This window comes from Ailuropoda melanoleuca, chromosome 5 (genome assembly GCF_002007445.2).
Source record: "Ailuropoda melanoleuca isolate Jingjing chromosome 5, ASM200744v2, whole genome shotgun sequence".
NCBI classification, from domain to species: Eukaryota; Metazoa; Chordata; class Mammalia; order Carnivora; family Ursidae; genus Ailuropoda; species Ailuropoda melanoleuca.
The window spans coordinates 87,797,134-87,824,965 of record NC_048222.1 but is presented as its reverse complement, the minus strand read 5'-3'; the positions used below and the strand labels follow the sequence as shown (position 1 = coordinate 87,824,965).

Here is a 27,832-nt window from a genome sequence, read left to right as displayed (position 1 = left end):
CTTGCTTCACTGTGCTTTGCAAAATAATGCATTTTTTACTAAACAAAGGCTTATAGCAGGCAACCCTGCGTCAAGCAAATCTATCCACACCAAAAATCTGCTGTTTTTCCAATAGCATTTAATCACTTCGTATCTCTGTGTCACGTTTTGGTCATTCTTGCAATATTTTAAACTTTTCATTATTATGTTTGTTAATGTCTGTGATTAGTGATTACTACTCGCTGAAAGCTCAGATGGTGGTTAGCATTTTTTTAGAAATATTTTTTGTTGTTGTTTTTTACTTTAAATTCAATTAGCCAATACGTAGTGCACCCTTAGTTTCCAATGTAGAGTTAATTCATCAGTTGCGAAATAAAGTATTCTTAAATTAAGGCATGTACATTGTTTTTTAGACATAATGCTATCACATTTAAGAGGTATTAAGGAGGGCACGCGATGTGATGAGTGCTGGTGTTACACACAACTAATGAATCATTGAACACTGCATCAAAAATTAATGATGTACTATATGCTGGCTAACTGAACATAATAAAAAAATAAAATTAAAAAAGAGACTACAGTATAGTGTAAACGTAACTATGCATTGTATATGCATTGGGAAATGAAAAAATTCATTTGACTTGCTTTATAGCGATATTTGCTTTTTTGCAGTGGTCTGGAACCAAACCCACAGCACCTCTGAGGTATGCCTGGATACACAAAGGATGTCATAAACGACAGTGACTCCCTAATTCCTTAAAGGAACTTATAACTTTGCAATTACTGGATCCTGGAACACTGCAGTAGTTTGTTACACAGCAATAGAAAGCAAACACGGGGTATTTATGATAATACTGTCGTGATGAGTTCCCATTCTTTTACATGTAACTGGCACGTGCATAGAAAAACATCTAAAAGGATGGATGCTAAATGCCGACAGCAGTTTTCACTGGAAGTGAGATAACAAGTGGCTTTTACTTTATTGCTTATACTCTATTGTTTGAAAAATATTTCATGAGCCTATATTACCTTAATAATCAGATGGGAAAAATAAAGATCTGAAAAGGTGAGAAAGAAAATCATTAAAAAGTATAACCTAAGTACCTTAAAGGGGTGTAGATTTAAATGACATAACTGATAAGAATGTGTTTTTATAAATTGTGTAGTATTATGAAAATACAGTGTAGCAAATTTTTCTACATCTCTGATCTCTCTTCCTTATTTAGAATTAATAGGTCTGACGCCTTTAGGTATGCTTAGTTTCAGAATTTTATTTTAAAGGGATTTCTGTGGCGCAACATGTCGTCTTTGGTACTATTACTGAAAATCATTTATAATGGTCAAATTCTAACAATTTTTTTTTAAAGATTTTATTTATTTATTCGACAGAGATAGAGACAGCCAGCGAGAGAGGGAACACAAGCAGGGGGAGTGGGAGAGGAAGAAGCAGGCTCATAGCGGAGGAGCCTGATGTGGGGCTTGAACCCATAACGCCGGGATCACGCCCTGAGCCGAAGGCAGATGCTTAACCGCTGTGCCACCCAGGCGCCCCAAATTCTAACAATTTTTGCAATAAGCTTTCATTAAATTTTCCTAAAAATAGAAAAAGTTCACATTATATACCATTTTGAATTTCTTTTCTTACATTTTCAATATAATTTATTGTAAAATGTTAGTTTCAAGGAAAATTTATGCAAAACCATAAAGCAACTAGAGCTCTTTATAATAAAATCCAGGATAAAAATAATTTTTGCAGGGTGAAAATTTATCAAAAGGTAGAAGTGGATTATAAATATATTTCAATGTGATGAATTCAAGGGCACTTTAAAAGTTGTCTAGTTAAATTACTGCAAATATGACTTGCTTGTTGAAATCCAATCTGTAAGTCTAATGCCAATGATCATTTCTTCCTGCTAAAAGCTAAAAATAACTTATGTGAAAAACCCATGGAAGATTTTGATTTCGTTATAAAGAGTTTGATTTCTTCATAAGGATTCTTTAATAAGTTGGGCTAATCTCTGGAAGGCCTAAAATAGAAAAGAGATAAGAATTAATGAAATTAGGATGCTACTTAGGAAAAGTCTGTGATAATTTAAAAAATTCAAACAAAGAGTATTCATCTTAGGCTGAGATAAGGCAGTAAAAAGTCAAATTTAACATCAGCTTTATCTGATGTTTTATCCGGGTAGGATGCCATCAATGTCCGCTAATATATGTAGACATAAGCATATCACATTCCCAGGGTTTTTTTTGTTCTTACAGCCCTCAAGATCATTATTTTCCATTGTCCCCACAACACAAATGATTTGTTCATATAATCTCTCACCTGCATATGCATTCTATATCAATTGTCTATTCATATGTAAAAGCAGAGGTAACTTATGAGAAGCGTATTTAATGATATGAGAGAGCAACTAAATAAAGAACCCCAAGAACTAATCCATCTGCAAGGGCAAGTACAGACTCTTCAAGGTTAATGGCACTGTTCAATTTACGACTCTTCAATTTGGACTCCTAGACATGCAGTCCTTAGGAACTTGTTTCTTTGCATCTTGTTATATTGGCTAAACCCAGACTTGTAATTAAGTTAAGAATATTACTGTATTTGGGGCGCCTGGGTGGCACAGTGGTTAAGCGTCTGCCTTCGGCTCAGGGCGTGATCCCGGCGTTATGGGATCGAGCCACATCAGGCTCCCCTGCTATGAGCCTGCTTCTTCCTCTCCCACTCCCCCTGCTTTGTGTTCCCTCTCTCGCTGGCTGTCTCTATCTCTGTTGAATAAATAAAAATAAAATCTTTAAAAAAAAAAAAAAAGAATATTACTGTTTTGACCCCTGCTGATATATTTTTCTTCAGAGAAAGAGACTGAAGGCTTTCATGAATTTGTACTGAATTTAGCTCATACTAATTCCATGAAGGAAGGGAAAAAGTTTTCTTCATAACATGTTAGTAATCTGCCAGCATGGTTCAGCAAGTCTGAAAACAGTTCACGAAGATGATGAAATTTAACTCCACCTTGGTTTCATGCCTTTGTCTATTTGCTGCCATTAAAGTGTGTCTCTTAATGGTAATTCAAGACTTTTCAACTGATACCTGTTTTTTAGAAACCCCAGAGGACATTAAAAAATGTTATAACTCACAAAATGAACACATGCACCACAAAACAGAATTGCTAGCTAGTGTTACTCTGAAAAGAATACTGTACTCACCACATCCATCTGTTCTGGAGACGCTGAAGAGAAGGACGCTCTGAAGTAAGGGCTGGGAGCTGAGCTATCGATGTAGAAAACATTCCCGGGAAGCATTAATATCTAAGGGAGTTTATGGAAAATAAGTGAATTATTAAAAGAAAACATAGGTAGATCCAATCTCAGAGAGGGGAAACACTTTTTACATTTAAAAACAATTTAAAAAATCATGAGAAAAATCACTTTATGTAAAAAGTCTGTGTGTCCTACAATAAACAAAACTAAAAGTGCAGAATCTGGAAAAGTGTTTATAGTAAATACGGCAAATGCTCCCTCTTCTCCATCTAAAGATACACAGAAACTGAGAAGAGAAACACTAAAATTCTAGCTCTGATGGGCTACAGACAGCTTATAAAAGAAACAGAAACGGTAATAAGCGTGAATACATGGTTAACCAACCAGAAAAGTAATATAAATTCAAACAATGAGAGACCATTGTTAAGTTACCAGATTTGGAAGTGGCTGGTAAGCTGGGACTTGGATGCTATAAGTAGGTGCTGGCCGAGCAAAAAGTGGGTGAAGAGTATTTTAGGGGGAAGATAATGTAAAGGCCTTGAGGTGGGAAGAAAATTGGTGCAGTCGGAAAACTGAAATGAGGTAAAAATTTTAATACATAAAGTGAATGAACAAAAATGTTGGGTAAGTATGTCAAGACCGAGTAGCAGGAACAACTGCTGTTCTGCTGTGAGCCCCGTTGCTGACGGCTCACTAATTTCAACTCCGCTTCCTCTGTTTCCTGGGTGTACAAATATATTCCGTGCCCAGCTTCTTTCTTGTTATGTGTGGCCACATGATCGAATCCTAGCCAGGGGATGTGAAGTGATGCATGCCACTTCTAGGCCTCGCCCATAAAAATCTCCCCACGTGTGATCCATCACGCTCTTTCCATTCTGTAGCCATTGTGCAATCCAGGCATTGAAGACTGGAGAGCAACAAGAAGGAAGGAACTAGAGTCTCTGACTCACTGGTTGGAGCAGAGGGGCCTACAGATCACATCTTGGAAAGTTTTATGTGAGTCGGAGATAAACCTCGACTGCGGTAGGTCTTTGAGATTGTTATGTAGTGCAATCATGCAGTGCAAAAGCGTTCATTATTATTATGTGGTGTACGTCTGGGCACTGTCTGCTAAAGTTAGGTGAGTTGGGAGTGAAATGGTTTGAGGCATTCTGGGGAAGAGATTTCAAGGCAGAAGATGGGTTTCTGTCCTGATTAACAATAAAAGGAAAACCCTCATTTCTCCCAATATAGTGGAAAATACTGGGGCGTATAACATAAGCAAGGAGCTGTGAGGGAAGGAGGGAGTAGTGATAATCTCTTTATAAGATGACCAGAACTGGGCTAAGGTTGTAGTTGTAAGTTGGAGATTATTTAGAAAAAGTAAAGGTTACATGCAGCAGGACATATGGGATAGATGGAGAGCACCGAAAAAACTACGAGAAAGTCTGAGGTCCATGTCCTTAGCACCTACCTCAGAGATACATACAAAGAGCCACTTATCAAATGATCCTGATGATAATGGCATGGACAGGAAAGCAAAGAAAACACAAAATTGATTTATTATACTAAAATGTATTTCTTTGAAATAAGTCAGTATTTACTAAGTACCTACTGTGTAGACTTAGTAGGATTCCAACAATGGATGAAGCATGAGTCCTGCCCTCAAGCAACATGGTTAGAGAGGATGCATGACTTGCAGTCCAGGCAGTGAGCAACCAGGTCTGACCGCTAGACATCGATTTTCTAATGTCTACACTACCTCGTCTCTTATGCACTAGTATGGCCCTGCGCCAGCATCAACACAGTCTGTTCGCTTGTATTTATTGCTTCAAAACAAAAGCGATCTAGAAGCAGACCTTAGTGTCTACAAAAGACTGGCAAACGTGACAAAAGCATTAATTCATGGAGAAAGGATACTTTATTAGGTAAACTGGATAGCTACACAGAAAAATATTTAGATTTTCCACCTTAATCAATGCCCCCGAATGATAACTAAGTAGATTTAAGGACAAAAGGAGAAAAAGAAAATCCTAGAAGAAATCCTTACAGACCAATTTTAAGTGAAAATAATAGGATACAAACTTTCCTGTGTCATTTTAACCATGGAAAACAACTGCATGGCCAGAATACTACATATAGACAAGCTCTTCAAGAAAATATACCACAAATGGCCACAAAATCGGGGTGGTGAAATGATGGGCCACTTAAACATTTTTCATTATACTGTTATGAATTTTCCAAGTTTGCTGGCATGCTTTGCTTTCTGAAATCAGAGGGAAAAACCCTCTGCTCTTAGCCACTAAACTAACCAGAAGCTAAGATGAATGACTGTATTTCCATTAATGTAGACCAGAAGAATTATGTAACTCAAAAATCTATTATGATTTTAACAATGATACATTATTATTAGAAATATGATATAGAAATATGAGATAACATCTGATATTAAAATATTATGGGTTGGGATGGAGGGCAATGATAAACATCTCTCTTCATTTTTAAGTGAAAAATCATTTTAAAGAAAAAGTATAACTCTCCCTCTTTTACCTCTTTCTTAACGGCTTTTTCTTCAATCAGTTGTTTTACATCAGAAATGCCCTTAATTTTAACCCATAAAAACATTCCAGCAATAGGATCATGCCATTCTGCCAAACCTACAAACCAAAAAAGAGAATACATATCTGCTAAAGCCATTTTTGATGATATCAAATATATCAATTAATGACATAATCACAATGACTGTCAACCAGTATGTCCAAAAAAGTTCCTTTAGGGATAGCATTTTTAAAACATAGAATTTAATGAGTCCTGAAGATTGAGGTTATGAGTTTATTTCAAAAATAAGAGAGTGGGGTGAAGGGAGAGAGGGAGACTCATGTATATATTTCCAATTTTAGTCAGTCTTAGAGTAGTGCAAGGAATCCACGGCCTCTGACTACTTCCCTTAGTTAGAACCATACCGAAGCCAACTATGGCTCTTTCAATTATAGGAGAAGATTCTTCGACTCCTTCCAGATTCTTTCAGTGCTTCAATAAATTCTGTCATTTATACAATAGTTTTGAAGTCCGATGGATTAGAGCTTTTATCAGAATGTAACTGATTATAAAAAGAAGTATTTAAAATTCAAGAATTCCAGATGTATTTGTGGGTTTTATGTTTCGTTGAGTATTAGCATAGAGAAACCAAGAAGGAAGGACAATTATTTTGATTTTAATTATCTTTTAAAACTTCCTTTTGATTAGAACCTGTTCTTTAATTCCACTGTACAAAATGGTAGAATAGTACTCTTATTAAAAAGGCAATTCTAGGGGCGCCTGCGTGGCGCAGTCATTAGGCGTCTGCTTTCGGCTCAGGGCGTGATCCCAGCGTTCTGGGATCGAGCCCCACATCAGGCTCCTCTGCTAGGAGCCTGCTTCTCCCTCTCCCACTCCCCCTGCTTGTGTTCCCTCTCTCACTGGCTGTCTCTGTCAAATAAATAAATAAAATCTTTAAAAAAAAAAAGAAAGGCAATTCTATATTTACCAGGAATTTATAGGGAACAAGATATGACATAAAAATAAGGAACTGATTTTTTTGTTTACTATTATTCACCCCAAAAGCTTTTTTAATGATATAATTAAAACCACATAATTCATTAATAGAAAATTAAATCTAAATCATCCTGCAATCAAATTAGCAATAAATACTATTAGATAAATGGCACTAATGATTAGAATGCAAATAATTTGTAATGAGAGAACTACCTTAGATTGTACTATTTTGTTTTTATATAGTCTAATTAGAAAAGCAGCATACTGTTTGACAATTCCTCTGCCGTTTGGGGGAAATTTTAAAGTAACACTAAAACCTTTTGAGTATAGCCATCATTTGGCTTTAAGTTATTGCTAGCTGATTTTTAGACTAAAAGGTCCTCCCCCCACCCCCTTTAAGCCACAAATTCTTTACAGCAGACAGATAAAGTGGAGACAGGTAGAACAGTGCCAGGGTTTACAGACTGTTAGTTCTGAGATTACTTACAGGGTAACATTACTTGACAAGAATACTCCTGGACTCTTGTTTCTCATCTCCCAAGCTTATTAATAACTATGCAGTGTTTATCCCCCACTCATAAAAGTGCTGGTGTCTATCACAGGACAGGATGGATGTTCCACTCACCACTTAACCATTTGTTTGCAGCTGCCAGTAATGCATCCTTCTGGTTCCTATAGAAGTCAGTAACCCTAGAAGAAGAAAACAATGAAAAGTGTGTGTTTAGTTCATTGACTGAAGAACCCAGAAGGCTCTGGAGTCCAGTCTCTAAGAATCTGTTTTCTCTCTTGATTAAAATGTTGAATGCTTGAAAAAGGAATACAGCATGTTTATTTGACCTGTCTGGTGGCAAACTTTTTACCATTATGTTTTTCCCTTTAGTTTGGAATAATTCTAATGAAAATTAATAAAGGGAAGCCTATTTCTATGTAAGATATGGAAGCCAACATGCAATACCTCTCTATATGAGCCAGGAAACCCTCTTCTCCCCATTGGTGTAGAAGCTGTGATACCAGCAGCTAAAAGAGATAAGACCATAACAAACGTCACGGTTCGCCCTCTAAAATGTGGGGTTTTTGTGGTTTTGTGTTTTTTGCCAAACATTAAAAGCAAATCACTATCGATTACCTGTAAACCACCACAAGAAAATATAACAAGCTGAACCAAGATTTACACAGTGATTTATAATAAATGCTAATAACAATGACAATAAAAGAACAAATATTTATATAGTACTTGCTATGTGCCAGAAACTATTGTAATATATTAATACATTTTAGATAATTTAATCTTTGTAATAACTTTCTTAGGCTCTTACTTCTATTTTACTGATGAGGAAACCAAGGCACAAGGGTTAAATGAACTTTCCCAAGGTCACACAGTTAGTGACAGACAGACCCTGGATTCAAGTTAGACTGTTTAGTTCCAGATCCATGCCATTAGTTACCATACTATATCGCTCCTCTAAATGTATTTAAAAATATATACTAGATATGTTATGTAATATTTTCAGTGATTTTTCTATATAAAATGGAAGTTCTAAATGTTATAAATGGATAGTTACGTTTTGTTGATAACAGACACAAAAAATATGAGAAAAAACTCTCAAATTGATAAAACACGGGGACATCTGTATGTTGCAAACTAACACTAGGTTAATTCAATTCTCATCTGCCTTTTCAAGTAAACATCTGCGGTATCTGATGTTCTAATTCAGTCCATACTGGAACTTGAGATTCCGTATCAGTGATTTCCCTCCCTGACACCTTCACTCAGTCTTGCTTGCTAACATCTATTTTCTATCCTGATGGCTTAAAAAAGCCCCAAACCCTCCTATTTCCGACATTGTCCTTACCTGTGTAAAAGTGCTGGTGTGCAAGTTTGAAACTTGTGTGTGTAAGACAACTCTCTCTATTAAGGGTTTCGGACCAGTTATAAATCCTATTCTCAACCTACACAAAAAGAAAAAAGGCATAAGACCAGCCTTGTGTTAACCATTAATACATGTCACTTTACTGATTTCATTAGGAAGACAGTTGTGACCTGGGGACAAATGGGCCTAGACGATTAAAACACTCTAATAAAACTAACTACTTATCAAAATCCAAATTTCAGTGTACTTTTAAAATAGAATGCAAGTTTAACCAAGTATTTTGAAATGTGTTCTTTCATATATGAAACCCAAAACCTGACCAGTCCCACTACAACTTTAGATTAATGCCCAAATACCTTTGATTACTGGAGATGAATAAAGAAAGAAAAGGCATATATTAAATAAACAAACTGATGTTTTAAGGTAAGTAGGAATACTAGCATCTTAAATGAGAAATATTTGGATGAAAAGACACTCAGGTACAGTCTATCTTTTTTAGATCTGGCCATAAATTAAGACACAAAGCCTTACCCAGAGGAGAGGACTTTTGAAAAAGAGTCAGCTCTGATGACACGACCGTCAACATCCATGGAAAGAAATGTTGGTATCCAGGACTTGAGATGGAAAAAATACATATTGTTGATTTGAGAACTCTGTGCAGTGACTGTGTAATTATTTTGTGTAAGGAATGAAGAGTGTGTAGACTCTGACAGCAGTAACACAACCATCTTTTCTGTACCTTAGTCTCAACACTTAAAATGGAATAAGAAACCGAGATGCATGTTCCTTCATGAGTACCTGCCTCGCTTCACAGCTTTTCTGCCAAAAACACACAGAAGAGTTTACTTATTTGCTTAAGATGCTATTATTATGAATTTAGGGAAACCTCAGATAGGCCCTCCTAGGCTCAAAGGTTGAGATCCAGGATGAACAAATTTAGAGGAAGGATTCAAGAAAAACTCATTTGGATTAGATCAAAATGAAGAGGGCCAGCAGCATTCAGGATTGTTTTGAGAGAGAATGGTGATCCTTAGAACTGCTAGAAAGATAAAACAAGATGAGAAATGTGGTCAATCTGCAATACGGACTTCAATATTTACTTCAAAAGTAGATGCATACAAGAAAAGAGGCCAGGTCATGTGGAGGGAAGGGAATAGGTGGGTAGATACGGTATTCAGCCAACTCTACAGAAAAATCAAGAGTTTTTGTTTCTTTTCAGTAGATTTAAAGGGAGCACTGAATCCAAGTAGATGTTCTCTGCAGCTCTGACAGAAAATAAAGACAGTGTTTGATTTAGAAGAAGCAGGCATTGGGTGTCTATACCACTACTGCTGTCTATCAGGAGACTGGGACCATGAGAAGTGGCATGCGCACGTAGCGAACAAGAACCTTAAAATCCATGATTCTGCAGGTAAGATCCCAGGCCTTCAGTGACAGGGATGGTAAATCTGTGGCAATCTGCAAGTAATGCCTTCTCCTAGGTTCATAATGGACACGGCTAACTGAGCACCATCTTTGTCTTTCAGATCCTTCTCAGACATAATTCCAGTCAGCCACTGCCACGAAACTATAGTTCAGACCCAAAATGAAACCTACTTCAGATCCCTGGTATGATGTTTAAAAAACTATGCACTAGGATCTGGAGTTCGAGAAGACCATCAGTCCAGACTCACTCTGTTTGCCCAAATGCATGGTATAGAGCACTCGCTACTATTTTAAAGGTAAGTCATCTCTGAAAAGAGCAGTCATTCCAGACATGAGAAGAATTAATTCCATGATAAAACTGAAAGACTAAAGATTGAAGTGGTAGGAAATTGCTAATAATTTTATTTAATTTCAATGTAAAGGTAGATTAGCTCTGACTCAGCAGCCAGGCTAAAGTCAAGTCAGTGTAATAACTGACAATTTATCTTCTAATTTTGAAATAAATTCACATCATCACTTACCTTGCTGAACTGGAGAAAATAGTAAGGATCATCTTCTATGATGAGGAAATCATATTTTCTTGCGAGCTAAAAAGGGTTAAAGTAGTATATTTAATTCTTAAGAACTATCTAAGCTGAAAATCACTTGGAATCATATTCTTTGTATTCATTCATTCATTCAAGAAGCTACTGAGTACCTCTTGTCCTAGACAATGAGGATAAAGAGATGAACGAGGCTCTCACTGAAGGCTCCTGTTCTCATGGAACTTACATTCTAGGTTCTGGGAAAGATAATATACATAAGCCAATGAATAATGAAGAGAAGAAATATTAGACAGGAGGTTTTAGGGGGTAGGCAGGGTGATAAAAGGGTGATATTTGAGAGAGAGAGAGGGATAGGGTAGCTGTGTCAGGCTGAATCACTGGGAAGCCCTTCCTGACAAGACAGCACAAGAGCTCAGAATGACACAGCAGGCTGCAGCAAGAAGACGACAAAAGACGATAAGGCCTGAGACTAGACTACCAGGTCACATAGCTTTGTGAGGCAGATGAAGGAATTTAGATTTTATTTTAATTGCAAAGGGAAGCCACTAGAGGACTGTAAACAGGAGGACCATGAGACTGGCTTTACATTTATATTTTGGGGGAGGGAGGGAAGGACATGACTGGCTGCTGTATGAATAATGATTGGTTGGAGATCGAGCGTGGAATGCGGCAGGGGTCCAGCAAGGCAACTATCCCAGTAGACCAGTGAAGGAAGTTGGTGGCTGGGAAGTTGGTGGTAGTAAGGGCAGAGGAGAGAAACAGGTGGATTTCGATCCATTTGGTCATGGAGTCCACAGGATGGATTGGGTGTAGGGGGTGGGGGAGGAGGGAAAGAGAAGAACAAAGGGTGATTGTTCATGGTGGCACTATTTACAGAGATGGAGAATGTGGGGGGCTGTGGACTGGAGGTTGGGTGTGGCTGGATTAAATCAAGAGCTCTATTTGGCCATGGTAGGTTGGAAATGCCCATTAGACATTCATGGTGGATGATGGAAACAGAAGTTGGATGAAGTTGGATACAGAAATCCAGAGTTCAGGGGAAAAGCATTTCTATTATTTAGAATGGAATTTATGGCCATAGAACTGGATGAGACTATCTGGGGGTAGTATGTAAATAAGAGAACTCAGGACAGAACTCTGGAGTATGTGAAAATTACAACAATATTTTGACACACACACACACACACACACACACAAAAGAAACTGTTTGAAATCTTTATGATTCCACTGCACATTCTATATAGTTTAATATGGCTTTGGTGCTTATATTAAAAAGCTATTTGTAGCAAAAGTCTAGGGAGCACAGTCAGGAACATAAAAGAGACTTTACAAAAGGCATATTTCTCTTATATTTCAAAGATTTTTGGACTACGAGGTATGTGTTTGATATTTAAAAAAATGTTTAGAGTGAAAAGTTTAGACATCATAGTCAGGTACTTAAAAGAGACTTGACAAAAGGAACATGCCTCTTATTTTTAAAGAATTTCTTTGTAACCTGAAATTTGCTAAGGAGTAGGAAAGAGAAGAAAGAAGTTGAAAATATAAATATAAAATAATGAAAATCAAACTGGGGGTTTGATTAAATAACCTCATAAAATTTAACATTGGGTCAAAAATGCTATTTCTTTTTTATGAAAATATCAATTAAAGGAAAAGAAAAATCTCAGTTAACCAAGATGGAGTAATTTCTTACGTTTCAACTTATTAGGACCCTCGGGCATAGATGACTTCCTTTTATTAAAAAATTATCTTCCTTGTAATAATAAGAAATAAGAAAGGGAGCTTGCACAGTACTCTTCTCAAAAGTCAAAGCTAAACAAGAACACAGCCACAGAACACATTCTTTTAAAATACCTCATAGATTTCCTTCTTGCGGTTACTTGTCAATGAGTTTCCAGTAGGGTTGTTGCCATTTGGGACAGTGTAAAGAAATTTGGGGGTGTTTTTCTTAGGGTTCTTTGAGTCTTCTGGTTTCCATTTGGAAAGTACTTCTTTGAGGGAGTCCGGAATAATCCCATATTCATCACTGGCTACATTAATGATGTTGCAGCCCAGTGGCTTCAGCTGTTGAGCACAAATAAAAAGAAAAGCCCAAGATACAGGCATAATTACAAAATGTGTCATTGGCTCTTCTTCTACTAACCAAGAACGCTACCATTTATTCTCTTAAACATATAAACCCGTGCTCATCTCTACGCTCAAAGGGTTGAGGTTGTATATTCTCATTTTATTGTTGCCCTGGGTAGATTCCATTATTGTTCAAAAATATCCCCCGTCAGTTCCCAGAGGAAGGAGTATACTTCCTTGCTCATATATGTCAGGATTGGCCATACGTCTTGCTTTGGCCAATAAATTGTGAGCAGAAGTGACGTGTGTTTCTTCCAAGCAGAAGCTTTAAAATCCAGCTTGTGGCTCTCTATTTCCCTTTTCCCTTTGCCCTAAGACTGGCAATGCTCCAAGAGAGGCTGCTTCTGTCAGCTTGGGGCTTGAGATGGAGAAGACATGGAACAGAGCAGCAGCTGCCTTTTGGTGCATATGTAGAATGCGAGAGAAAGAAACCTTTATAGCCATAAACCATGGAAATTGGGGTAGTTTGTGATACCACATAACCTAGCCTCTTCTGACTGAATTATCTTTAGAATTATAATTAGAATCGGTTCAAAAAGTAGATGTTTATTAACAAATGCTTTTTTTGACAGAGTTAATCATAGAAAGCATCTTTTATGCCAATACCCAAAACTGTTACAAGCAGAGGTGATATTCAAAATATTTAATAGGTGGTATAGCACAGGCACATTAGAAATAGTATCTGACTGGAATAGAGTCCTGAGGACCCCCTGCATTAATTCCATATTGTGGGAAGTTCAGGGTGGTCTTAGGAGAGGGGCCAGGGAAGCCAGGGTGGTGATGGGCATGAAGGGGAACAGGGCAGCAGGTTACCAAGGAGTATGGAAGTATTCCGTATTTACCGAAGGCTAAGCCTGAAATCACAAGGAATGGCCTTGCTTATAGACATAATTTTATAAAAATCTTGTGGAATCTTATTCTTGGATGAACATAAAGAAAAAAATTAGAACTTTAGAAATAATAATTTGATTGAATTTCTTGGAGGAAAAATTTTTCAAAACATAAGCAGACACTCTTTTAGCAGTCAAATGTGGAATTATGTACTAAGTGGGAATAATCCAGACAAACTTATGACAAACTTAAAAGTTCTTAGGCTGAAAAAGCACATCTACCATGAATAAACAAATTAATGTTGGGCCATGAAATAAACACTTATTGCTTACTAGCACATCTCCTCAAAGCCTGGCACAGGCTTCTGTTTGGGTTTGTGGAAACATCTGTGTGTGTGTGTGTACGTGATGCTGATTATGCTGACGGTGGTTTGATTCATAGGCATTATATAAGAAGATTAGTAAAATAATTACTAATTAGTATCCAATCATTAAGAAAAAGCAATTATTTTACTTTAGTTTTTTATTGTGGTAAATAGATATATAACAAAAGTTTTGCTTTTTCTTAAAAGATTTTATTTATTGGAGAGGGAGAGAGAGCAAGAAAGAGCACAAGAGGGGGCGTGGAGGGAGAAGCAGACTCCCCGCTGAGCACTGAGCAGGGAGCCCCATATAGGGCTTGATCCCAGGACCCCAGGATCATGACCTGAGTCAAAGGCAGATGCTTAATCAACTGAGCCACCCAGGCGCCCCCCCCCCCAAATTTTGCCATTTTGTACATTTGCCCCCAATGTACAATTCATGGCATTAATCACACTCACAATGTGTATACCCATCATCGCTATTGATTTCCAAAACTTTTCATCACCCCAAACAGAAACTCTGCACCCATTAAGCAATAACTCTCCATTCCCCCCATCCCCGGACCCTGGTAACCTCTAACTTACTTTCTGTCTCTGTGAATCTGCCTATTTTAGATATATGAAACAAATAAGTGGAGAAATGCAATATTTGTCCTGTTGTGTCTGGCTGCTTTCAGTTGGCGTAATGTTTTCATAGTTTACCCATGTTGTAGCATGTGTTAAAACTTTGATCCTTTCTATGGCTGAATAATATTCCATCATACATATATGCCACATTTTGCTTATCTATTCACCTGCTGATGTACACTTGAGTTGCTGCTACCTTTTGGCTATTATGAAAAAGGCTGCAATGAACATTTGTGTACAGTTATCTGTTTGAGCTCCAGTTTTCAATTCTTTTTGGGTATATACTTCGAGTTGAATTAATGAGTCACATGGTAATTCTACGTTTAATATTTTGAGAAACTGACAAACTTTTCCACAGTGGCTGTACCATTTTACATTTCCACCAGCAATGTATAAGATTCAGTAACACTTGTTATTTTACATGAAAAAAAAATAGCTATACTAGTAGGCATAAGGGAGTATCTCACTGTGTTTTTGATTTGCATTTCTCTAGTGACTAATGATGATGGTGAGCATCTTTCCATGTGCTTATTGGCTACTTGTGTATCTTCTTTGGAGAAATAGCTACTTCCAAGTCCTTTGTCCACTTCTAAATTAGGTTGCTTTTGTTGTTGTTGTTACTGAGTTGTAGGAGGTCTTTATATATTCTGGCTTTAAGTCCTTATCAGATAAATGATTTGCAAATATTTCCTCCCATTCTGTAGGCTGTCTTTTCTTTTTCTTTTTTTTTTTAAAGATTTTATTTTTTATTATTTATTTGACAGAGATAGAGACAGTCAGCGAGAGAGGGAACACAAGCAGGGGGAGTGGGAGAGGAAGAAGCAGGCCTCTAGCAGAGGAGCCTGATGTGGGGCTCGATCCCATAACGCCGGGATCACGCCCTGAACCGAAGGCAGACGCTTAACCGCTGTGCCACCCAGGCGCCCCTGTAGGCTGTCTTTTTACTTCATAATGTCCTTCAAGGCACACAAGTTTTTAATTTTTGATGAAGTCCAATTTATCTATTTTTTATTTTTTTCGCCTGTGTTTTGGTGTCGTGTCTAAGAATTTAGTGCCATACCCAAGGTCACAAAGATTTGCCTTTACGTTTTCTTCTAAGATTTTATCGTTTTAGCTCTTACATTTAGGTCTTTGATCCATTTTGAATTAAACTTTTATATGGTCCAAGGGTCCAATTTCTTTCTTTTGCATATGAAAATCCAGTTGTCCCAGAACATTATGTTGAAGAGATTATTCTTTCTCTGTTAACTGGTTTTGGTATCCTTGTCAAAATAAAATGACCACAGATGGGTGGTTTATTTCTGGACTCTCGATTCTATTCCACTGGTCTATATGTCTATCCCTATACCAGTACCACACTGTTTTGATTACTGTAATAGCTTTGAAGTTGGTTTTGAAATTAGGAAGTGGGAGTCTTCTAACTTTGTTCTTCTTTTTCAAGATTGTTTCAGCCATCTGGATTCCTTCCAAACCCATATGAATTTGACAACTGGCTTTTCTATTTCTGCAAAAAAGGCTACTGGAATTTGATAGGGATTGTGTTGAATTTATAGTTTGCTTTGGTACTATTGACATCTAAACAATATTAAGTCTTCCAGTTCATGGATAGGTGATGTTTTCCCATTTATTTGGGTCTTTTTTAAAAATTTCTTTCAGCAGCATTTTATAGTTTTTAGTGCAGAACTCTTTTACCTCCTTTCTTCCTTAGGTTTAATCTCAGATATTTTATTCTTCGAACTGTTATTATAAATGAAGTTGCTGTCTTAATTTCCTTTTCAGGTTGTTCATTGGAAATGCATTTTTTATAATATCAATTTCATCTCTACTTAATAGTTTTTTTTTTTTTTTTTTTTTACAGATTTTATTTATTTATTCGACAGAGATAGAGCAGCCAGCGAGAGAGGGAACACAAGCAGGGGGAATGGGAGAGGAAGAAGCAGGCTCATAGCGGAGGAGCCCGATGTGGCTCGATCCCATAACGCCGGGATCACGCCCTGAGGCGAAGGCAGACACTTAACCGCTGTGCCACCCAGGCGCCCCATGCCTGTTGCCCATTATATGTCTTCTTTGAGAAATGTCTATTCATGTATTCTGCCCATTTTTTTTTAAAGATTTTATTTATTTGACAGAGAGAGAGACAGCCAGTGAGAGAGGGAACACAAGCAGGGGGAGTGGGAGAGGAAGAAGCAGGCTCATAGTGGAGGAGCCAGATGTGGGGCTCGATCCCATAACGCCGGGATCACGCCCTGAGCAGAAGGCAGATGCTTACCGCTGTGCCACCCAGGTGCCCCTCTACTTAATAGTTTTGAGAAAACATGCCTTTCAATAAGACTAGCTAATAGCTTTATACATTAATTGTTTAAGATAATATTAGGGGCGCCTGGGTGGCACAGCGGTTAAGCGTCTGCCTTCAGCTCAGGGCGTGATCCCGGCGTTATGGGATCGAGCCCCACATCAGGCTCTTCTGCTATGGGCCTGCTTCTTCCTCTCCCACTCCCCCTGCTTGTGTTCCCTCTCTCCCTGGCTGTCTCTATCTCTGTCGAATAAAAAAAAAAAAAAAAGAAAAAAATAAGATAATATTAAACTTGAAAAAAAAAAGAGCATCTGTGAAGTTAGAATCAACAGAGCATAAAGGTCACCTCATTAATTCCCCTATTTTAAGCTAGAATGTGTTGGATGACAATTGAGAGTAACTTTGAGCACCTGAAGTGATGGGCAGCGTTTTACCTCCTTAGGGAGTCAGGAGGCAGGTAAAGCTCATGGCTAGGAAGTTCTTCTATTGAGTTGAAATAGCTTCCCTGTAGTTTCCCTTTGGTTCCAGGTCTGTTAACCTGAGGACCTGCATAAATCAGTCCATGGCCATCCTAAAGTATCATGCCCCCAACAAACCTACCTCTCAGTGATGTGTTCTGACTAGGACCCAGGAGGGCCAGACATTCAGCTTCCTCAGTCTGGACATTATAGTCCCATTAACTGAACACTGGAGTAGAAAGTTCTAATTATACCATATCAGTTTACAGTTATATTAAATTGACATATAACATGACTATACTTAGACATATGGTAATAAAAGATAGTAATGAAAAAATAAGTGTTTATAAATGAAGTTGCATTTCAAGTGAAATATAAACGTAATAGGGATATGATTTTGCACAGCTTAATTTTGGCACCTATACATTTTGATTTTGTAAAAAGAAATGTATAAAGCAGAGGGTACATTTAACGTATTTTGCATATTATCATTTAAGATGCTCCTGTTTACAGATGGAAGGTACTATTTTATTTTTCTGTAGACAGGTAATTCTCAAGACAATGTTTTCTTCTTATTTATTAAAAGAAAGAGAGTTGCCTTTTATAAAAATGTGTACTCACAGCTTGAAGTGTTCCTGAATAAACAGGTTCATTTAGGAGGACATTATCTCCAGGATTAATGATCATTTCAAACACCTAACAAGAGAAACATAGGTTAGTTTGGACAGTACTATTTCCATTCTTAGAACACCTTTTTAGTTTGAGCCTACTAGGATTCTAGAGTAGGAATTGGCAAATTTTCTGTGAAGTACCAGATGGTGCATATTTTGTGGGCCATAATATCTCCATTGTAACTATTCATCTCTCTCACTGGCGATAGTGAGAAAGCTGCCAAACACATGATATAAACCAATGGGTGTGGCTGAGTTCCTATAAAACTCTATTTACAAAGTCAGATGAGAGCTGGATTTAGCTCTTAAGCCATAGTTTCCCAAACTCTGTTCTAGGATAAGATAAATGGTTTGGTTCCTAAAATTTATTTATTCCTTCTTTGAAAATTCATTAAATATTTACTATAAGCCAAGCCTATGTAAGGTATGGAGACAAAATGATGAACATAGCAACATGGTTCTTATCCTCATGGAGCTATTAGTCCAATGGGAAAGCTAGACACTAATCAAATAATCACTCAAATAAATGTATATTTAAAAACAATGGTGAGTATTATTAAGTATAGATGAACAATGTTATAAGGGCTCATTGTAGGAGGCCTTGGGCATTCAGGGAATTTGGGGCATCAGGGAAGGCATCCTTAAGGAAGTGCTGAGTTGGTATAGAGGATCACAATAGATACATTTTGAGAAACTGAAAGAATCCTGTGGCTTGAAGAGGAAATGTAAAGAGGAGAGTGGAGTGAGATCAGACAGAAATAGGTAGAGAAATACCATGTAGACAGCCAAGCCACATGAGGCCAGTAAGAATTTCAGGTAGAGGCTGGGAAGGGGGAGTCACATTATCAGATGTTCATGTTGGGAAGATCATTCTGGCTTCAATATGAAAGAATGAAAGATGAGTGCAAGTATATGTGGAAAGTCTGGGGAGTTTGAGGATTCTCTGGAATGTTTTTGTTGCAGTTCTGGGGAGAACTATGGGTGCAGCCTGACAGACAGTGGTGATGGAATAGAGGAGAACTGAGAAGTATTTTGGAAATCCAAACCAAAAGAACACAATTATGGATTATAGGGGAGGGAGAAAGAGGAGGCATGAAGAATGACTCCTAGATTTCTGGCTACGGAGCCAGACAGATGGAGGGAGTAATGCTGTTCACTGAAAAACAGAACCACAAACTCTGGAGAGGGCCAAGGTGATGAGGGTGTTTTGGTTTGAGATGCCTTTGAAACATCCTGTCATGACGCCAGGTAGACAAATAGGACACATGGATTTGGAAGGAGCTTGGAAGTTACTAGCATATGATCAAACACATGGATGTGAATGGAGGTACCCAGGAGGGAGAGTATATGGATGAAGGGGAGAAGAGTTTCGAGGACTGAGCTTTGAGGAACTCTGATAAATGGTGGATGAGTAGAGGAGGAGGACACTGCAAAGGCAATTGGGCCAATGAGGTAGAAGGGTGTTTCAGAAAGGATGGGAAGATCGACAATGTTAAAGGATATTTAAAGGTTAGATGAGACAGGCTTGACAAATCTTAAGAGATTTTGCAGACAATATGATCTAGACAATAGATATTGCTATCCTAAATCAAAGGGGTTTATTATAACGAAATCTTACATAGTTCATGGAATTATCTTTTCTTTCCTTGTGGTGTGTCACAATGTTCAGTTCGAGCCTCTCCTTCCTATCATTTTAACAACCTGTATCTCATGACAAACAGTATGGCCATTATTGAGACAGACGTTCTGGCTTTTCTTTCCCGGTTTGACCTAGAATGTTCCCTTCACCTTTTCCTTATGAGCTTTTGGCATTTTATGACAAACAGTATCCTCCTCTGAAAAGTTTCTAAGTGACTCAGGCTTTAGAGGACATCCTAGGACCAAACAAATTACTTGGGTGGCATGTGTATTGTCAATAAATTGAATGAAAACCTAATCACATACATTTGCCATGTCAATTAGGGGACATGAAAATGTCAAATATCCTAAATGAAAAGAAGGGCTGTTTATTATCTGGTAGCACTGTTTAATAGAGGTAGACAGAGACACAGTGCCTAACATAACATCTGTCTTGGAGAACAAAGCGGAAGGAATAGTAAACCAGATTCCCACGAAGGCCTCTGTAATAAGCATGTCTGTAAGTAAGTGAGTTATTGGTATATCTGGCCATCTATGCTATCTTCTTTTGTTATGACTAATGTGACAGATAATGAAGACATCGTCTTGAGCATCGTTCTGGGAGAAAAGTTCATAGTATACCTTCCTAAGAAAAGAATTTAATTAAAAAGAACTTTTTTCATATTAGTCTATAGAATTACAGATGTTTCTCTTCAAGCAAACACTCAAACAGTAGCTAATTCCCCCCCTTTCCCAATAAAATACAAAAAGAGGGAGGAAAATCATATTCTTATTACTTCAATACACTATTCTGTAATAATAATTTAAAATTCATTAAAGCTAACTAGATTGCAGCTTTCACATTTTCCCCAAAAGAAAAACAAGGCTACTCTGGTTTAAGATAAATAAGAGTCCTTTGTAGTCTAGATGTGAAGATCAAATATAGAGAATCTTTATCTAGGACTCATTATTCATGAAAGAGAAAAGAAAAAAGAAACAGATGAGACTGAGAACCATTGGTGCAGTCTCTTGTGAGAACTCCCCAGGCGTGGTTACTTCAGTGGACTTGCTGGAACCCAGGAAAGAGACAGATGGAATAACTGAGAAAGAGAACTGAGAGAGAGAGGGGGAGATAACAGGAGAACTAACCTAGAGAGAAGTCAGGGACAGACACAGACCTAGCTCTACAGAAGCACATCCGAGGAGACCAGATGTAAACAGTGGTGAGCACAGATGATGACCTAAAAAGGCAGGCAAAGGAAGAACATTTCATCTCAGGAGTATTAGGATATGCCTTCTAAAGAATTTAAAATTCCTAGTGAAACTTCGTAACTACATAAATCAAAATGTAACCTGAATCTCTGAGCCAGATGAAATTAAGTAGTGCTCATTAAGTGTCTGGTAGGAGTTGAGTACTTCCTTAATGGAAATCTTGTTTTAATGACACATTGCTCTGGGACATTAACCACATGATCTACATTTAAGAAAAATCCGGTTGGTGAATGTCTTTAAGTTCCCTGTTTAAAATTCTAGGTAAAGACAAGATAGACTACCAGTAACTCATAAAACATGACCCTCTTGTGGTCAGGTGAGAGATGACTATATTTATGAACATATTTGATTCTTAACATGGGGTTCCCTTTCCTTTCAGTCTTACCTTGCAAAGACCATCTTGGCTGCCAGATGTTATGCATATGTCCATCTGTCCTTGGCTGGTTGGATAACTGATGGTGGGAGGATTATGCAATTTTACTTGTAACTGTTTTAGCCAGGACAACAGCTCTGGGATTCTAAAGCATAAAACGTATTTTCAAATTTATAGACAAGAATTAAATAGTAGCTTTATGCCAAGCACTTTATTCATTCAATTTAAAAATCCTCAAACGCTTTTTGCCAATATTAATAACCCTATTTAAAAGACAAGGCAACAGACTTAGAGATTAAGAAATTCACATAAAGTCAATCAGCTCAGATTAAATGAACTGAGATATGAATCTACATTTTTCTTAGTCCAAAGCCTATTCTCTTTCTTTTACACTAGAGCACTCACTGCATAATCGATTCTTTGTTCTCCTAGGAAAATTTCCCTAAGCTACCTAGAAGTTCAGTCTCAAGATATTTGTATCATGGAAATAAAAGCCTATTGTATATATTATATAGAATTCATACATACATAACGTGTTATATTTCAATATACTTTTCAATCACAGGACAAAGAAGACTTTAATAAAATATAATTTGTAGACAATCCATAAATTACCCTTTATCATTGGAAGAAGACCAGCTAAGGAAAGTCATAAAGCATGTGTTCCAGCTTGCTTTTAAGAAATTAAAGACATCTGGGGGCGCTTGGATGGCTCAGTTGGCTAAGCATCTGCCTTCGGCTCAAGTCATGATCCTGGTGTCCTGTGATCCAGACCTGGTTGGGCTCTCTGCTCAGTGGGGAGTCTGCTTCTCCCTCTCCCTCTCCGCCCACTTGCACGCGCGTACTCTCTCTCAAATAAATAAAATCTTTGAAAAAGTTAAAGACGTCTGAACAAAGGGCAAAGTATTTGCACAGCTGTCTGCAACTATTAAGGGAACACAATTATGACAAAAGCCCCCCCCCCCCCGACTTAAAATTGCTGCTCCCCGGATTGTCCTCTTCCTCCTAACCTTCTTCTCTTCCCCTAGCTATCTCATTTTCCCCCCCAGTCTCAGCTCCAATGGTATTTCCTTGTAGACACCTACTCGGGGTCTCCCCGTTATTTAAGGTCAAGGAGCAGTCACTGAGGAGGGTTAAGCATTTAATAAACTTGTTGCTCTTAATTATTCTTTGAAAACTCTTCCCCCGACCTTCCTACCTGTGGAATACCCGGTTAAAAAAGACACATTACTTTATCAGTGGGCCTTAGAATATTGCTTATGAAAATGAACCAACAAAATTATGTTATCTGTTGACAACTACCCAGCACTTTGAGAATACTGAAGTGCTCTCTTCATCGTCTCTTCACCAAATTGGATGGGCTTTCCATTTTTTATGGTGATCACAGCAGTCTTAAAAGGGAATGTGTTGGGGTTTGGTGATCCAGTAGCCAAGGAGATGACTGATGGCGGTGCCTTGCTCCATTTCTCAGCTACAATACATACGGAAGAGAAGAAACACTTCCATTGAAGACTTTCATAAACAGAGATAGCTCACTATATTGCATTATGGTCAATGAAACTGTAAAGCTGAACAATTTCTAGTGATAGAGTATTAGTCTAAAACAGGTACAATTACTTTTTCTGAACCTACCTCACTGGTGGAGGAACTAAAGAATGAAGTCCAACTAAGGCACAGCAATCAAGTTAAGCAAAAGGCCACAATAACAGAAAACCCTCATCTCCATTTAGCGCCTACCTGCCCCTCAGGCTTCAGGCTCCCTCCTTTTCTCTCCACTTGATCAGGCCCTCCCCACTCCGCACACATCTGCACAGGTGCCTGCCATCTAATCCTGCAGGGAAGACCCTTTCTTAGCACACCCTCTCTCTTCAAGAACGTGTTCCACAACAGCCGGTGTCTCTCTCTCGATGCTCCTGCTACACTCGAGCAGAGACACCCAATTCCCCGCCTTCCGCTCCAGCCCAAGTCCTCTGGAGTCTGTCCCCGTTTCAGGTTTGCACGCAGAGCTTGGCTCACCGGGAGCTTTTGCAGTTGAATGAACGCAACCCAGCGCGGACCCTAGGTACGGCCTTTGGAGGCTCCGCGAGAAACCCCCACCCCTGGAGGAGGAGCGCCGGCCCAGAACTCACTCACGACTCGGATGGCGGAAGGCTTTCTCGCTGCGCTCGTGGCGGTGAGGAACCGTGCGTAATTCATGTCTCTGATACCCAAGCACCGTCTTCGCTAGTTGAAAACTAGAAAAACCGAAGAGCCGCGTCCAGTAGTGCCTCCGAACTCCGGGATCGCCCCCTCGGTTGTCCCCCCGCCGCTGAAAACTCCCCGGCCAGAGGCTGCGCTCAGCGTCTGGGTCCCGAACGAGCCCCGGGCGGGAGGCAGACCTGCCCAGCGCCCCGCACACACACGGTCGCTCCCACTCCCGGCCCGTGCCCCACGCGCTCCGGCCGCCCCAGGGGCCGGGGCAGGTCCCGCCTCGTCCCCTCCCGTCCCGCCCCGCAGCCTATGGCCGCCCGCGGCGCGCGCCTCCCGGCCCCGGGTCAGCGCCCTTGGCGCGGGGCGAGCGGGGTGACGGCCGGCCGCGGGGCACTTGCAGTCCTGGGCCAGTGCCTGAGTCCATGCGAAGCGAGCCTGACTCTTGACCTCGCAGCTGGGAGTTGCCGCAAGAGATCGGATTGGCAGGCCCTCCCGCCTGGGACCTTGCCGAGGGGCTAGTTGGGGGGCAGTGGGCGGGGGGAGGGCCTCCGGAAGTCCCCGCGATCCTAATCCTTGGGTGCCATCTGGTGGCTGCTTTGGTCCATTGCAGCGGGTTTCCTAAACTGCTTCTGGTCTGGTACGCACAATTCCGAGAGGCTGGGTTACCTGGCCTCCTCTGGCCAAGCGGAGGGCGCGTTTCATCCTCTCAGACACTGTTGTGTTTCATACTGACCTTTGGTAATATAGCTATAGGCACTATCCCAGGAAGTCACCCAGGCGACCCAGATGATTTGCAATGTCAGTTTCTCCAAGATCTGAGCGTTTTAGAGTGAGGGTGGAGTGTTGAAACAAATTTTGGAGTAATCACTCTGAGGGTCTCCTCAAATTTTACTGACTTCCCTCCCCTTGGATTTTCTGACCATTCATTATGGACTTCGGTTAGACCTAGGACTTAGATTCACCTCTTTGGGTCTAACATCCAGCCCTCTTTTCTTACAGAATAATTCTCACCATCTTCCACCTTCCACTTGCACCTCCCTCCACCCCCAGTTTTCTCTGTGATTTCACCTCCCTGAGTCACCAAAATGGAATGCACAGTTTTCCGTTTGAGCACTTAATGATAGAAGATTTTGAGATGGTCCCCCCCTTTTTTAATCCTAGGTAGATATAAAAGAGTCATTTATTTTTAAACAAATTCCAAACTGGCTTCATTCATTCAGCAAACATTTATTGAATACTTCCTGAATGAGTATTGACTTACTGTCAAAGGGCTGTCTTCTAGACAGAAATAGATTAGTCCAGGAGACACTTCTACCCTTATTCAGGTCCTGGCAACAAAAGGATGAGATAACGCAGTGAAATCTTCATGCCAGCAGCTGGATACCAGAAGGGAATTTCATTAGTAAAGCTGCTAGAAACCCAAGAGGCAGTGCGGTTCTGGATTCAGAGACTTCAAGTGGTTTAAATCCCAACTGATGATTTACCAGCTGGATGTCTTTGAACAAGTTACTTTTTTGCTCATGAGTTTTCTCGCAGAGCTGTTGGCAGGATTAAATGAGAGAATCTACATTAAGCACATGGGCACAGCAGCCTGAACATTGTAAAAGCTCTCAATAAATGTTAGATCTTATTATGAGCAGTTACCATGTTTTTATATAAATACTCAGCCTCCAAAAGTTTTTGGCTGGAGAAACTACTTGGCAACTCTTAAGGCAAGTTGTGTCCTTGGTAAATTCATGAATGCAGTAAGGATCTTTTTGAGATTGTCTATTTTAAAAAGGGTTGCCCCTGAGTGTGTCTAGAAATTGGCTCGAGAAGCTCTAAATACATCTAAATAACTTATAGACCAGGGTTGACTATGAACAGTAACTAGAAATATTGGTGTTATTGGAGACTGCGGGTTCTTTTTGGCTCTAATAAGTGTGGTTCCCTCAGATACTTAACAGAAACCTAAACTTCCCTTTGGTAGTAAGAAAGGATGAAAGCAGTTTGGAGTTTTGGGCCTAGAAAACACTCAAGATGAGCTTTTGCAACCACGTTCACGCACAGTTCTGTGATTCTTATGATTCTTATAGTATCTGTCATATAGACATTAAAAATAGTGCAGAACTAGCCCCTCTCCTGCCCCCTCCCCGTTCCCCTCCCCCCCACCAATCAGTAGAATACAATTCCAGGAACCCAAACTAAAGAGATTTAAGGCCCAACAAGTCATAAGATGCAGGTTCTCAACCTTAAATACTTCGCTGAATTTTCTTTTGGGCCTGCGTTGGCGTTGAATAGGTGAGGTGGTTGAGGGTGCTAATCGGTTATAAGTAGGGTGAGGATTGAGGCCAGGTACAGGGGCAGAGAATTGGCCCTTGAGGGAGGGCTAAATGAAATGCACATGACCTTAGGGTTATGTTCAGAAAACACAAGGCAGAAAATGGTCACTGTGATGGGAAAGGGACAGGCAAGAGTTAAGTGAGAGAGAGCTTACCTGACAATCAGAAGCTGAAGATTGATTGCCAGAGAAATCAAACAGACCACATTTGGAAATTGTCAGGAGCGACAGCAGAAGGAATTCTCCCACAGGAGTAAGGTGAATGGGCAAGGTTCACAGCTCAGGGTTGCCTTTTTAACGGCTTGGCGTAGGACTGCCTGCAGATGGAATCAAAGAGGACAGTTCTTCTGGATTTAGGCATTCTTTAAACATTTAAAAATATAACCGAGACAAGTCTGGAAGAGCAAGTGTTTGTTGGCTGAGGGGTTAATAATTTCATATTATTCAACATCCTCAGCAGAGCTAAGCTGCTAAGGAAAGTGGAGAGGAGGTAGTGGTTATTTCCAAAGGACACAAGTTCCCCCTTGGCTTAGAAGTATAAGCTTCCTATTATGCTCTTGGTCCTGCTCATAGTCTAAAATCAAACAGGGTCACACATAGGCTAATTGTCATCTTTTACTACTTTCATGTAAAGGTTAGAGGCTGTTATTGGAAGACTTGTTCCTCACTTGACAGATTTATCGAAGAGCCTTTTCCATAATCTGTGAGGGAATCAAGTTTCAAAACACTAAATCTGTTCAAAGAAATGTTGCTGACATTTCTAATTTGAATACTTTGGGTCTAGAATTTTGAGACAATTTTTGGGTGGTAAATGGAGATGGAAAATGGGTGTGTTTGGGGGCTGGTGTGGGAAAGTATATTGTTATCTATTGTTGTGTGGTAAGTTATCCCCAAACTTACCAGCTCTATTATTCTTCTGGGGTTCCCATAACAAAATACCACAGATTGAGTGCCTTAAACAACAGAATGTTATTTTCTCATAGTTCCGGAGGCTGGAAGTCCAAGGTCAAGATGTCAGCAGGGTGGGTTTCTCTTGGGGCCCCTCTCCTTGGCTTGCAGATGGCTGCCTTCTCCCTGTGTCCTCACATGGCCTTTTCTTTGTGTATGCCCATCCCTGGTGTTTCTTCCTCTTCTTTTAAGGACACCAGTCATATTGGGTTAGGGCTCCATCCTAATAGTTTCATATAACCTTAATTACCTCTTTATAGGCTCTGTCTCCAAATACAGTCGCTTGAGGGGTTAGGGCTTCAACAGAGGAATATAGGGTGGGGACACAGTTTAGTCCATGACAGTTAAAACATCAAACACTTATCTCATAATTTCCGTGGGTCAGGATTTCAGTAACCACTTAGCAGTCAGTTCTGGGCTGGGTTGTCTCAGGAAGTGGAGGTCAGGATAATGGTTAGGACTGCAGTCATCTGAAAGCTTGTCTGGAATTAGATGATCTGCTTTCAAAGTGGTTCATTCACATGGTGTGTTAGTTTCCTGGGGCTGTAAGAAAGTACCCCAAACTGGGTGGCTTAGAGCAACAGAAAGGTACCATCTCTGTTCTGGGCACTAGAAGTGAGAGATCAAGGTGTTGGCAGAGGCCTGGGAGGGAGCATCTACACCATGCCTCTCTCCTAGCTTTCGGTGGTTTGAGGGCAGTCTTTGATGTTCCGTGGCTTGTCCTTGCATTGTCCTGATCTCTGTCTTCACCTCCACATGACATTCTCCCTGTGTGCATGCCTCGTTCCTTTTTCATAAGGACATCAGTCATACTGGATTAGGGCTCATCTTGATGAATTTATTGTAACTTGATTTCCTCTGTAAGAACTCTATTTTAGATAAGGTCCTATTTTTAGGTACTGTGGTACCTAAGTTAAGACTCCAACTTATCTTTTGGGGGTGACAGAATTTAACCCATAACACATGACTCTTGGCTGAAGACCTCTTGCTGGTTATCAGTAACCGTAATGGTCAGGATAATATATAGGGCAGCGTGAGACAAGGAGGAGGCAAGGAGTCCGTGACGTACGTGATCACCACAGGTGCCTGTTTTTCTTCAAGATTTAAACATTTACTCCCTAGATGAGAACCTTGAGCCGCGGTAAGAATC

At 39.5% G+C, this 27,832-nt stretch overlaps 1 protein-coding gene across 3 annotated transcripts; it reads right to left on the bottom strand.

Moving 5' to 3' along the window:
* Positions 1–1,241: 1,241 nt before the first annotated feature.
* On the bottom strand, positions 1,242–23,931 carry AADAT (aminoadipate aminotransferase). 3 transcript variants are annotated; one of them, XM_034661386.1, is made up of 14 exons: positions 23,354–23,931; positions 22,962–23,055; positions 22,527–22,695; positions 21,237–21,369; positions 17,913–17,987; positions 12,449–12,658; positions 10,571–10,636; positions 9,156–9,238; positions 8,607–8,703; positions 7,709–7,770; positions 7,379–7,443; positions 5,770–5,876; positions 3,187–3,288; positions 1,242–2,006 (listed from the first exon to the last, which is right to left on the bottom strand). In XM_034661386.1, the coding sequence occupies exons 3-14, from the start codon at positions 22,559–22,561 to the stop codon at positions 1,965–1,967; spliced, it is 1,077 nt and encodes a 358-aa protein (XP_034517277.1). In that variant the 5' UTR covers positions 22,562–22,695; positions 22,962–23,055; positions 23,354–23,931; the 3' UTR covers positions 1,242–1,964. The 3 variants fall into 3 exon arrangements, with proteins under 3 accessions (XP_034517277.1, XP_002929031.1, XP_011235262.1); XM_002928985.3 differs by lacking the exon at positions 22,962–23,055; XM_011236960.3 differs by lacking the exons at positions 22,527–22,695; positions 22,962–23,055; positions 23,354–23,931 and adding an exon at positions 21,840–22,520.
* Between the last annotated feature and the right edge of the window lie 3,901 nt (positions 23,932–27,832).